A 13613-nucleotide genomic window follows, 5' to 3' on the forward strand; every position below is an offset into this window, starting at 1 on the left:
ACTCTACTATCCTTTCAGGCAGAGAGTTCCAGACCCCCACCACTCTCTGGGGGAAAGAAATTCTCCTCAAATCCCCTCTAAACCTCCCACCACTTACTTTAAATATATGCCCCCTGGTTATTGACCTCTCTGCTAAGGGGAATAGGTCTTTTCTATCCACTCTATTGGAATGTCCAATTTGGTTCCAATCAGCTGAGAGTTCAATGGATATGTGTTGTCAGTTTGAAACCGGACCACCAGATGGCGTGCTTCATCTTGTAACCCCAACAGGAATCACTCTGGTCCTGCAACAGCTGACATAAATGGTGATCAATCTGATCTCAGGCACTAAATGGTAGGGATCTTACAACTGGCTCAGTAACCCTGGCCTGCTGCCCAACTGAACTGATGGACACCACAGGCAGCAGGAAGATGTTTTTAAAACGGTGACAATGTTGTTGCCTGATTTCTCCCCAGCCTAACCCATGGTTGCTGAGCTATTTGGAACATCCCTACCACTGTCCTGCTGAGGTCAGCAGCAAGCTCCCATTTTGTTCAAAATTTACTACAAGACTTTGTTTATTGCACCTTTTGCCCATAAATTTTACAACCCCTTTGAAAATTTGTTAAATCACCCTTATTGTGTAGTATTCTTTCCAGTATTTTAGAGGTTGGGATTCATTAATGGCGGCACACGTGCAACTATGCACTGGCTAGACCTGAGCATCTTTCCTTAGTAAAAGCAAGAAGAAGCAACAGCCATGCATAGATGCACTGTGAAAATACCTTTGTATGCTTGCAGAAGGACTTTGCATTGCTAGAAACACGTGTTTCAACATCTGGCGAGGATAGGATTGGACTATTCTCTACAGGCAATTTAACAAATAGGATTGTACTTTCTGTTATGTATAGAAGAACTCCACGAAGCTGAGTACTGTGAGCTAAACTTAGTGTGATCTTAGTCGTCTTTATTACAACTCCAGAGTGCCTAAAAAAACATGGCAGCCAACCTTTTATACTGGCCCTGCACTGGTGTGCAGGTGACCATTAGGACTCCAACAGTCGTGCCCTCTGGTGGCAAGTATTACATAGTTACATACATAACACTTTCAATAGCATTGGACTGAACTGTGTTATGCTCTCCCCCCCCCCCCCCCCCCCCAGCCAGCCACAGCCCCCAGACAAGTACCCTGCTCACACTCTCTGCACTCTCTGGCAAGATTCATAGGTGAAGAATGGGCAAGGAATCAATCCATTTACGAGGTGAGGATTGAATTTGGCACTGATTTTTGGAGAGCTACAATCCTTGAAAGTGATGTTGGATACAGAAAACCTGCCCATTTCCTCCTCCACACGTCATTTCTGGTTTGAGCCTGGAGATTGATTGAAATGAAATCTTCAAATGTGCTTCCCCCTCTCTAGCAGGCCCTCTTCATGAGATTCAACAGGTGAAATGTGGAACTATACTATCTGCTGTGAGAGTAGCTTTGTGACAGAATAAGGTTAAGAAGAATGAGTGCATGAAGAATTCAATAGCATTAAATTTGGGTCAGATAGGTTGCAAACTGAATCGGGTAGAAACTGTTGAAAGCTGTTGGGCCAGCCCGGGCTCACCCTATTGGGCCAGCACATAAGGCCCAGGAGGGAAAATCAGCAACTCATTGAATTTATTCTCACTCTGTGCACAGTGGGTGCAGAACTGAACTTTGGGCTATGATGAAAGAGGGGTTGATGTCTCAGCATGCAGAATTTAATTTGTTTACACTCTTCTAAATGTTGGCAGCATAAAGTTGTTTAGCATCACATAAAAAAGAACAAACTGTAATTCTCCCTTTCTCAGTTGGCTGTATGACAAGTACATGAGCAAGGAGTGTTGGTCTGTGCAACTGATCAAGATAATTGGTAACTATCATCTCAAACTTTAATGTTAGTCTTGCATACATTTAAATATCAAAGCATTTCAACTCTTGCAGTCAGTTGTTTATACAGATTAAATATCCAGCAGCTGTAACCCCTCCAAGGACAATATATTTTTCCTGAGGTTTGTTGTCCAAAACTGAATGCAGTACTCCAGACGAGGTCTGACCAAGACTCTGTACAACTTTAGTATCACTTCCTCACTTTTGAATTCCTTGAGATAAGGCCAACATTCCATTAGCCTTTATGATTACTTGTTGTACCTGTGCATTAGCTTTTAGTGATTTGTCTACATGGACAGCTAAATTGCTTTGTTCTTCCACAGCTTCTAGTCTCTCACCATTAAGAAATGATCCAGATTTGTCTTGCTTCGATTCAAAAATGGATGACCCCATACTTCCTCACATTGAATTTACTATGCCTCATAACTTAATATCTATTATCTGCAACTTGGATATACAACTCTCCATTTGTTCATCCACGTCATTAATATAGATATGTATATATAAATGCTGATGCTCTAGTGCAGATTGCTGGGTGTGCAGTTACAATGATGTAAAAAAAAAATTGAACATGAAAATATTATCATGATTTATCCCATTGGAGCAAAAGATATGCGGATGCATGTTAATATAGATGATTGTCAGTTAGTTATTCTATATGTGATAGTGAATCAGTACAACACACTTAGAAAAATATATTGAAACTAAAGTATTTTTCTTTGTTTCTTCTTTGTATGTGGGATTTATGTATTAATAGTGTTTTACCAACTGGTCTAAGCATTGATCTGTTGGAAAGGATGTCAGAAATTCATTTGTCCAGGCTGACCTTGGGGCTTTAAACATTTTCCAAAACAGCTCTTTCTATTAGTGCCCGCTTCCATCTTAGAAAGCAATAGAACCAATCCTGGAAGACAGCTGGATCTGATAATATGGGTGAGAAAAGTGAGGATTTGTTCTCGGATGTTGCATCATTGGATGTGAAGATTAATATTTTACTTGTAGTTGAGACACTGTCTTGTAAAACTAATGTTAATCCTTTGTTGGTTTGCCTTTATTCTGCTCATCCCTTGTAATCCCTCCATATATGGCAAGTGTGGTTCTCGTCTTTTGTACATATTTTAGTGGGTTTAGTGAGAATATATTGATCTTTGTGTGTTGCTTCTTGCAGGACCGGATGTTTTTTGTGATGGAGTATGTAAACGGGGGAGATTTAATGTTCCAGATTCAACAAGTGCGGAAATTCGATGAAGTGCGTGCCCAGTTCTACGCTGCAGAAATTACCTCAGCGCTCATCTTTCTGCACAGCAAGAAAGTTATATATAGGTAAGACTGAAATCTGTGTCTTTGTGTTAACATATACCATCATTACAAGATGACTCAGATGATCCTATTGTTTCAATGGTGAATCAAGGGAAGCCTGGAAATGTACAGTGGAGAAGGAGGCTCATGCTCTTCGTGGTGGTTCTTTACTAAAGCAATCCAAACTAATCCGACTGTTCTGTTTTCTCTCATGATGAGGGTTTGCTAGCCCTTTATCGTCTTTTTGAAAGTGATGAGTGAAGGGGAGCTGAATGTTTGCGAACTGTAAAAATATGTGGTTACTGTAACTGCCACTGTTTGAAATTAGATTCAGTAGTTTCCGCCAACCTCACACTGAAAGGATGCACCAGAGTGTACAGTAAGCAGCCGTTCTTACAGTTGGCCAACATTCTGCTTCACACTGCTCACTGGCACTTTCATTCAGACTCTAGTTTTAAACATTGCCGGTGAGCGGAGTAGAGCTGTGAATGTTTGTTGACTGTAAGATGAGCTACGACAGGAATCGTCTGGAAACTTCCTTCAGTGAGGAGCATGCAGATTTAAATTCACAAGAACACAAGAAATAGGAGCAAGAGTAGGCCATTTGACCCCTCGAGCCTGCTCCCCCATTTAATAAGATCATGGCTGATTTGATCATGGACTCAGTTGCATTTCCCTGCCCGCTGCCCATAACCCTTTACTCCCTTATCGCTCAAAAATCTGTCTGTCTCCGCCTTAAATATATTCAATGACCCAGCCTCCACAGCTCTCTGGGGCAAAGAATGCCACAGATTTGCAACCCTCTGAGAGAAGAAATTCCCCCTAATCTCCATTTTAAATGGGCGGCCCTTTATTCTGAGACTATGTTCCCTAGTTTTAGTGTCCCCTATGAGTGGAAATATCCTCTCTGCATCCAACTTGTCGAGCCCCCTTGTATGTTTCAATAAGATCACCTCTCATTCTTTTGAACTCCAACGAGTACAGGCCCAACCTACTCAACCTATCTTCATAAGTCAACCCCCTCATCTCCAGAATCAACCTCGTGAACCTTCTCTGAACAGCCTCCAATGCAAGTATGTCCTTCCTTAAATACGGAGACCAAAACTGCACGCAGTATTCCAGGTGTGGCCTCACCAATACCCTGTACAGTTGTAGCAGGACTTCTCTGCTTTTATACTCTCTCCTCCTTGCATTAAAGGCCAACATTCCATTTGCCTTCCTGATTACTTGCTGTACCTGCATATTTCATAACTCTCAACAAAAATATATCCCAATGAGAAGGAAAGGCTGTAAGAGAAGGGATAACCACCCGTGGCTAAGGAAATAAGGGATGGCATTAAATTGAAAACAAGGGCATACAATGTGGCCAAGACTAGTGAGAGGCCAGAGGATTGGGAAACTTTCAAAAGCCAGCAAAGAATGACGAAAAAAATAATAGTGAGAAGATAGATTATGAAAGTAAGCTAGCATGTAATATAAAAACAGATAGTAAGAGTTTCTACAGGTACATAAAAAGGAAAAGAGTGGCTAAAGTAAATGTTGGTCTCCTATAGGATGAGATTGGAGAATTAATAATGGGGAACAGGGAAATGACAGAAATTTTGAACAAATATTTTGTATCGGTCTTCAGAAGACATTAAAAACATCCCAATGGGGGATAATCAAGCGGCTATACGGAGGGAGGAACTTAATACAATCACTATCACTAAAGAAGTAGTACTCGGTAAAATAATGAGACTAAAGGCAGACAAGTCCCCTGGACCTGATGGCTTGTATCCTAGGATCCTAAAATAAGTGGCTACAGAGATAGGGGATGCCTTGGTTGTAATCTACTAAAATTCCCTGGATTCTGGGGAGGTCCCAGCGGATTGGAAAATCGCAAATGAAATTCCAGTGACTAGGAAGAGTGAAGTTGGGAAATTGAAGTAGCAGGTTCAAACTATGGGATTTGTTGTGAAATGTTTGTACTGTGACAAATTACTTTCCATACTCATGAGTTATGGAGCCTGAAGGTTTTTTGAGTCAGTTGGAGCGTCATGACGCACAACCTTGCAACTTTTGGCCTAAAAATTACAACTTTCAGTAAATGCCATGTACACTGCTATCAGCTGGTTGTGATCTTGTACATGCCAGCACACTGTGGAATGATAGTCAATGTCAAAATATTTGCATCAAAAAAGATAAACAAGTTCAATGTACATGCTCAGCATGGACAAACAAATTGGAAAAAATGATTTTAATGCATTTTCACGCTGGTACAAATGTAAACACATTCAATTGAGATCAAACCTGAAATCAAAGACGACTCCACAATGAATTGCGATGATGGTTGAAGCAGTTGTACACAGTGAATGAGTGCCTTTGTGAATATAACTTGATATTCTGAAGGATTGGCTGTTCTGAATAGAAATATAGGCCCCAAGTTTCCAAATGCTACAAAACGGGCGCCCCTCCGAGCTGGGTGCCGTTTTTCGCGCCGGAAAAAAAACGCGCAATTCTGGAGCGCCCTGCAGCTCCATGTCTGCTTGGCACGGTGCCCAGGGGGCGGAGCCTACCACTCGCGCCGATTTTGTAAGTGGGAGGGGGCGGGTACCATTTAAATTAGTTTTTTTCCTGCCGGCAACCTGCGCGTGCGCGTTGGAGCGTTCGCGCACACGCAGTGTGAAGGAAACATTGGTACTCGGCCATTTTTATAGTTCTTTGTAGCTGTTTAATTTTTGAACATTTTTTAATAAAAGCACATTGCCATCAGCACATCAGCACTGAGGCTTCTTGCAGCAGTGAGAAGGCTGCAGGAAGCCTCAGAAAGTTGAGGCAGCCGTTTCCCGACGACCCCCCCCTGCCGTCGGGAATGGCTGCTGAACTTGTGAAGCTTCCTGCAGCCTTTTCACTGTCTCCTTCCCCCCCGCCCGCCGTCTGGAACGGCTTCCTCCCCACCCCCGCTGCGTTCGGTCGGTCGGGCCCGCACTCCCTCCCTCCCGCCCCCCCCGCCCACTGTTGGGAACGGCTGCCTCCTCCTCCCCTGCCGTCGGGAACGAACGGCTTCCTCCTCCCCCCCCCCCCCGCCGTCGGGAACGAACGGCTTCCTCCTCCCCCCCCCCCCGCCGTCGGGAACGAACGGCTTCCTCCTCCCCCCCCCCCCCCCGCCGTCGGGAACGAACGGCTTCCTCCTCCCCTCCCCCTCCCGCCGTCGGGAACGAACGGCTTCCTCCTCCCCCCCCCCCCCCCCCCCGGCGGGAACGAACGGCTGCCTCAACTTGTGAGGCTTGCTGCAGAATTCTCCCTGGCTGAAGCACTTTCACACAGGTAGGAAGATGGTTTATTTAATCTTTTCTTTGCTTATAAATGTTTATTCAGGTTGGATTTATTTGTATAATATTTGTATAAGTATAAATAAGGATTTATTATAGAATTTAATGACTTCCCTTTCCCCCCTCCCCCCTCCCCCCCCCATCTCGTTCTGGATGGCTAATTTGTAACCTGCGCCTGATTTTTTAATGTGTAGAACAGGTTTTTTCAGTTCTTCAAAAATCTTCACTTGCTCCATTCTAAGTTAGTTTGGAGTACGTTTTCACTGTGGAAACTTTGAAATCAGGCGTCAGTGGCCGGACACGCCCCCTTTTGTAGAAAAAATTCTGTTCCAAAGTGAAACTGTTCTAACTGACTAGAACTGCAGAAAAAGAAAATGTGGAGAATTGCGATTTCTAAGATAGTCCGTTCTCCACCAGTTGCTCCTAAAAATCAGGCGCAAATCATGTGGAAACTTGGGGCCTACGTACCTGAATTTGATGTTAGCAATTTGCTCCTCCCTTTGCTTCTCTCTGTATAATGGATGTTCTATGTTTCATGCCCAGTGGGGTTGGTTTGTAAATAAGTTGAATATATACAGTTCTATTTTCAGCACAGCAACAGTTTATCCTGCAGTTAACTGACCTTTATTGTAGTACACAGAGAGTTGCATTCTCATGCTGGTTATTGTGGGCACCCAAAAACTTCCTGTAAATATGTCAATCATAGGAGGGATCCAGAAACCACTGGCTGCTTACTGCACCAGAAACCAGCTATAATTTTACTGCATACTGAAGAATGTGATATATTCTTACAACATAACTAAAGCACACACACACAAGATGGTGTCATTACAAAATGTGACTGTCACATGACCCTTTTATTGTTATCTACAGCAGCAGTTGCATTACCACAGTAGTCCACTAGGTGGAGCAGTAGTCCACTAGGTGGAGCTCTATTATACTTCTCCCTCCTTAATGAAGAAGTAATTATAACAAAATAATCATTATACATAACTTGCAGACTTAAAATCTGACTTTCTCTTGGACTTGTTTCTAGTACATCTGATGTAGGATTTGCTACTGGTACTCTACCTGTAACAAGATTATCTGACTCATCAGAAATAATTGAATCATTCCAACTTTCAACTCCTTCCACATCTGTAGGTAAAATATGATCAATGTGAACAAACTTAACTTGAACATGATCAAACATCTTGACCAGATATTGTATGAGGGCCTCATATCTTCATTACTCTTCCTGGGTAGGACCGGAACCAATGTCCTAGGGGGAGTGTTTGCTAGTGCTATTGGGGAGGAGTTAAATTAATATGGCAGGTGGATGGGAAACAAAATGGAGAAAAAAGCAAAAGACAGAAAGGAGATGAGTAAAAGTGGAGGGCAGAGAAACCCAAGGCAAAAAACAAAAAGGGCTACTGTACAGCAAAATTCTAAAGGGTCAAAGTGTAATAAAAAGGCAAGCATGAAAGCTCGGTGCCTTAATGCAAGGAGTATTCGGAACCCAGGAGAGGGCTCGAGCTAGTTTGAGTGGGTGAGAGCTCAGATGAACAGGACCCCAAGAAAGAATGCAAAAGGCAGGAGGCAACAGAGCAGAGTAGCACTGGGGTAAGTGTAAACCACAAGGTGATAGGAAGGGACAATATGTATGAATATACAGGTGCTGCAGGAGGGGTCAAAACTAAAAATCATAGTTTAAAAACTAGTATTAAAACACTCCCGAAACGCACGCAGCATTCGAAATAAAGTAAATGAGTTGACGGCACAAATCATTACAAATCATTACAGAAACGTGGTTGCAGGGTGGCCAAGACTGGAAATTAAACATACAGGGGTATCTGACAATTCGGAAAGATAGACAAGAAGGGAAAGGAGGTGGGGTAGCTCTGTTAATAAAGGATGATATCAGGGCAGTTGTGAGAGATGATATTGGCTCTAATGAACAAAATGTTGAATCATTGTGGGTGGAGATTAGAGATAGTAAGGGGAAAAAGTCACTGGTGGGCGTAGTTTATAGGCCCCCAAATAATAACTTCATGGTGGGGCGGGCAATAATCAAGGGAATAATGGAGGCATGTGAAAAAGGAACGGCAGTAATCATGGGGGATTTTAACCTACATATCGATTGGTCAAATCAAATCGCACGGGGTAGCCTTGAGGAGGAATTCATAGAATGCATATGGGATTGTTTCTTGGAACAGTATGTTACAGAACCTACAAGGGAGCAAGCTATCTTAGATCTGGTCCTATGTAATGAGACAGGAATAATCAAAAATCTCCTCGTAAAAGATCCTCTCAATGAGTGATCACAGTATGATTGCATTTGTAATACAGATTGAGGGTGAGGAAGTAGTGTCTCAAATGAGCGTACTATGCTTAAACAAAGAGGACTACAGTGGGATGAGGGCAGAGTTGGCTAAAGTAGACTGGAAACACAGACTAAACAGTGACACAATTGAGGAACAGTGGAGGACTTTTAAGGAGCTCTTTCATAGTGCTCAACAAAAAATATTCCAGTAAAAAGAAGGGCGCTAAGAGAAGGGATAACCAGCCGTGGATAACCAAGGAAATAAAGGAGAGTATCAAATTAAAAACCAAGGTGTATAAGGTGGCCAAGGTTAGTGGGAAACTAGAAGATTGGGAAAATTTTAAACGACAGCAAAGAGTGACTAAGAAAGCAATAAAGAAAGGAAAGATAGATTACGAAAATAAACTTGCGCAAAACATAAAAACAGATAGTAAAACCTTTTACCGATTTATATAAAATGGAAAAGAGTGACTAAATTAAATGTTGGTCCCTTAGAAGATGAGAAGGGGGATTTAATAATGAGAAATTTGGAAATGGCTGAGACCTTAAAAAATTATTTTGCTTCGGTCTTCACAGTGGAAGACACAAAAGCCATGCCAAAAATTGCTGGTCACGGGAATGTGGGAAAGGAGGACCTTGGGATAATCACTATCACTAGTGGGGTAGTGCTGGACAGGCTAATGGGACTCAAGGTAGACAAGTCCCCTGGTCCTGATGAAATGCATCCCAGGGTATTAAAAAGATGGCGGAAGTTATAGCAGATGCATTCGTTATAATCTACCAAAATTCTCTGGACTCTGGGGAGGTACCAGCAGATTGGAAAGCAGCTAATGTAACACCTCTGTTTAAAAAAAGGGGGCAGACAAAAGGCAGGTAACTATAGGCCGGTTAGTTTAACATCTGTAGTGGGGAAAATGCTTGAAGCTATCATTAAGGAAGAAATAGCGGGACATCTAAATAGGAATAGTGCAATCAAGCAGACGCAACATGGATTCATGAAGGGGAAATCATGTTTAACTAATTTACTGGAATTCTTTGAGGATATAACGAGCATGGTGGATAGAGGTGTACCGATGGATGTGGTGTATTTAGATTTCCAAAAGGCATTCAATAAGGTGCCACACAAAAGGTTACTGCAGAAGATAAAGGTATGCGGAGTCAGAGGAAATGTATTAGCATGGATAGAGAATTGGCTAGCTATCAGAAAGCAGAGAGTCGGGATAAATGGTTCCTTTTCGGGTTGGAAATCGGTGGTTAGTAGTGTGCCACAGGGATCGGTGCTGGGACCACAACTGTTTACAATATACATAGATGACCTGGAAGAGGGGACAGAGTGTAGTGCAACAAAATTTGCAGATGACACAAAGATTAGTGGGAAAACGGGTTGTGTAGAGGACACAGAGAGGCTGCAAAGAGATTTAGATAGGTTAAGCGAATGGGCTAAGGTTTGGCAGATGGAATACAATGTCGGAAAGTGTGAGGTCATCCACCTTGGGGGAAAAAAAACAGTAAAAGGGAATATTATTTGAATGGGGAGAAATTACAACATGCTGCGGTGCAGTGGGACCTGGGGGTCTTTGTGCATGAATCCCAAAAAATTAGTTTGCAGGTGCAGCAGGTAATCAGGAAGGCGAATGGAATGCTGGACTTCATTGCGAGAGGGATGGAGTACAAAAGCAGGGAGGTCCTGCTGCAACTGTATAGGGTATTGGTGAGGCTGCACCTGGAGTACTGCGTGCAGTTTTGGTCACCTTTCTTAAGGAATGACATACTAGCTTTGGAGGGGGTACAGAGACGATTCACTAGGCTGATTCCGGAAATGAGGGGGTTACCTTATGATGATAGATTGAGTAGATTGGGTCTTTACTCGTTGGAGTTCAGAAGGATGAGAGGTGATCTTATAGAAACATTTAAAATAATGAAAGGGATGGACAAGATAGAGGCAGAGAGGTCGGGGAGACTAGAATAGGGGGCACAGCCTCAAAATACGGGGGAGCCAATTTAAAACCGAGTTGAGAAGGAATTTCTTCTCCCAGAGGGTTGTGAATCTGTGGAATTCTCTGCCCAAGGAAGCAGTTGAGGCTAGCTCATTGAATGTATTCAAATCACAGATAGATAGATTTTTAACCAATAAGGGAATTAAGGGTTACGGGGAGCGGGCGGGTAAGTGGAGCTGAGTCCACGGCCAGATCAGCCATGATCTTGTTGAATGGCAGAGCAGGCTCGAGGGGCTAGATGGCCAACTCCTGTTCCTAATTCTTATGTTCTTATGGTAATCACTCTAACCTTCTGATTCAATTTCACACTTCTCTCTCTTTCTCTACCTCTATCATGATTATCTTTCCATCATCATTGTTTTTCTTGAACTGATTGTGCCAAGTTTGGCTTTAACAATGAAAACCTGGTTCGTGGCTGTTGTTTGAGTAACATTCATTCATAGGAGTCCCTCGGAATCGAGGAAGACTTGCTTCCACTCCCAAAGTGAGTTCTTTGAAGGCTGAAGAGTCCGATATGAGAGCCACAGATCCTGTTACAGGTGGGACAAACATAGAAACATAGAAAATAAGTGCAGGAGTAGGCCATCCGGCCCTGCGAGCCTGCACCACCATTCGATAAGATCATGGCTGATCATTCCTTCAGTACCCCGTTCCTGCTTCCTCTCCATACCCCTTGATCACTTTAGCCGCAAGGGCCATATCTAACTCCCCCTTGAATATAACCAATGAACTGGCATCAACAACTCTCTGCGGTAGGGAATTCCATCGGTTAACAACTCTGAGTGAAGAAGTTCTTCCTCATCTCAGTCCTAAATGGCTTACCCCTTATCCTAAGACTATGTCCCCTGGTTCTGGACTCCCCCAACATCGGGAACATTCTTCCTGCATCTAACCTGTCCAGTCCCGTCAGAATTTTATATGTTCCAATGAGATCCCCTCTCATCCTTCTAAACGCCAGTGAATACAGGCCCAATTGATTCAGACTCTCGTCATATGACAGACCAGCCATCACTGGAATCAGTCTGGTGAACCTTCGCTGCACTTCCTCAATAGCAAGAACGTCCTTCCTCAGATTAGGAGACCAAAACTGAACACAATATTCCACGTGGGGCCTCACCAAGGCCCTGTACAACTGCAGTAAGACTTCCAGGTGTCAGTGGTGATGTCGCACTTTACCAGGGAGGCTTTGAGGGTGTCCGTATAACGTTTCCGCTGTCCTCCTTTGGCTCGTTTATCATGAAGGAGCTCCGCATAAAACATTTGCTTAGGAAGCCTCGTATCTGGCATGCGTAGTATGTGGCCTGCCCAGCGAAGCTGATGGAGTGTGGTCAGTGCTTCAATGCTGGGGATGTTAGCCTGGTCGAGGACACTGATGTTGGTGCGCCTGTCCTCCCAGGAGATTTGCAGGATCTTGCGGAGACATCATTGGTGATATATCTCCAGCGACTTGAGGTGCCTTCTGTACATCGTCCATGCCTCAGATCCATACAGGAGGACGGAGATCATATGAAGAAAACAATCTTTGCAAATTGTCTAGTGTTTTACTTGTTATTTTCCGCATCAGAAACTCCTCTACCCATTTCGAATGGCTATCAATCACAATGAACAATTGCTGTCCTTATAGCTCAGCAAAATCTACATATAACCTTTGCTACACCCTGGGAGGTCATTTCCATGGCTGTAATGGTATGATGGTCGTTTCTGCTTACCGATTGACATGTTTTACACTGACTACCGATGTACTCTAATATCTTTATGTAAACCTGGTCACCATAATTAACTGCGTGCAAAACTCTTGGTGAAGCACATTCCCAAGTGCTGGTCATGAAGATCTCCTAACAATTTGGATCTGAACTTATTTGGAATAACTACTGTTGCACCCCACATGATATAATCTTTATCCACTGATAGTTCATTCCTACAAATGAAGTATGGATGAATATCTTTCTCTGATACCTGGTTTGGCGAGCCATTTGCTATATAATCATACACCTTTGACATAACTGGGTCACGTGGTTGCTCTCTACCAATCTCTTCAGCTGTGACTGGCAGTTCAACAATGTATGAAAAATAAAACACTTCTACTTTTAGAGATAATGTTCTCAGTTTCTAGTCTTTTTGAGTTCTTGCTCAACTTTCTCCTTGAGTGCGTATGGTACAGGACGTGGCTTGCAGTAAACTGATCTAGCGACCTTCTGCACTCTGACACTCTCCTTGATCATCATCATCATAGGCAGTCCCTCGAAATCGAGGAAGATTTGCTTCCACTCTAAAAGTGAGTTCTCAGGTGACTGAGCAGTCCAATATGGGAATTACAGTCTCTGTCACAGGTGGGACAGACAGTCGTTGAAGGAAAGGCTGGGTGGGGAATCTGGTTTGCCGCACGCTCCTTCCGCTGCCTGCGCTTGCTTTCTGCATGCTCTCGGCGATGAAACTGGATGTGCTCAGCGCCCTCCCGGATGCTCTTCCTCCACTTAGGGCAGTCTTGGGCCAGGGATTCCCAGGTGTCGGTGGGGATGTTACATTTTATCAAGGAGGCTTTGAGCTAGGGAATCCGATTTTCCTATCCTACATCGCCAATGTGATATTTTCTTACGTCATCACTAAAGCACATACACACAAGGTGGCTCCATTACATTATGTGACTTTGTCACATGACCCTTTTTTTGTTATCTACAGCAGTAGTTGGATTATCACAGTAGTCTACTAGGTGGAGCAGTAGTCCACTAGGTGGCGCTCTATATTATAAGGAGATCCTATAAATGGACTATATACTAGGGTGCCAAACACCATCTGTGACTGCGAC

At 43.3% G+C, this 13613-nt stretch overlaps 1 protein-coding gene across 1 annotated transcript in view; it reads left to right on the forward strand.

Annotated features, from left to right (window-relative positions):
• Positions 1-13613, forward strand: part of LOC139263409 (protein kinase C epsilon type-like) — a 321784-nt gene that overhangs the window by 257972 nt on the left and 50199 nt on the right. Inside the window, exon 11 of the mRNA XM_070879471.1 lies at positions 3067-3221. Within this exon, the coding sequence (XP_070735572.1) occupies positions 3067-3221 (155 nt within the window). The remainder of the gene's footprint in view (positions 1-3066; positions 3222-13613) is intronic.

This window comes from Pristiophorus japonicus, chromosome 4, assembly GCF_044704955.1.
Source record: "Pristiophorus japonicus isolate sPriJap1 chromosome 4, sPriJap1.hap1, whole genome shotgun sequence".
NCBI classification, from domain to species: domain Eukaryota; kingdom Metazoa; phylum Chordata; class Chondrichthyes; family Pristiophoridae; genus Pristiophorus; species Pristiophorus japonicus.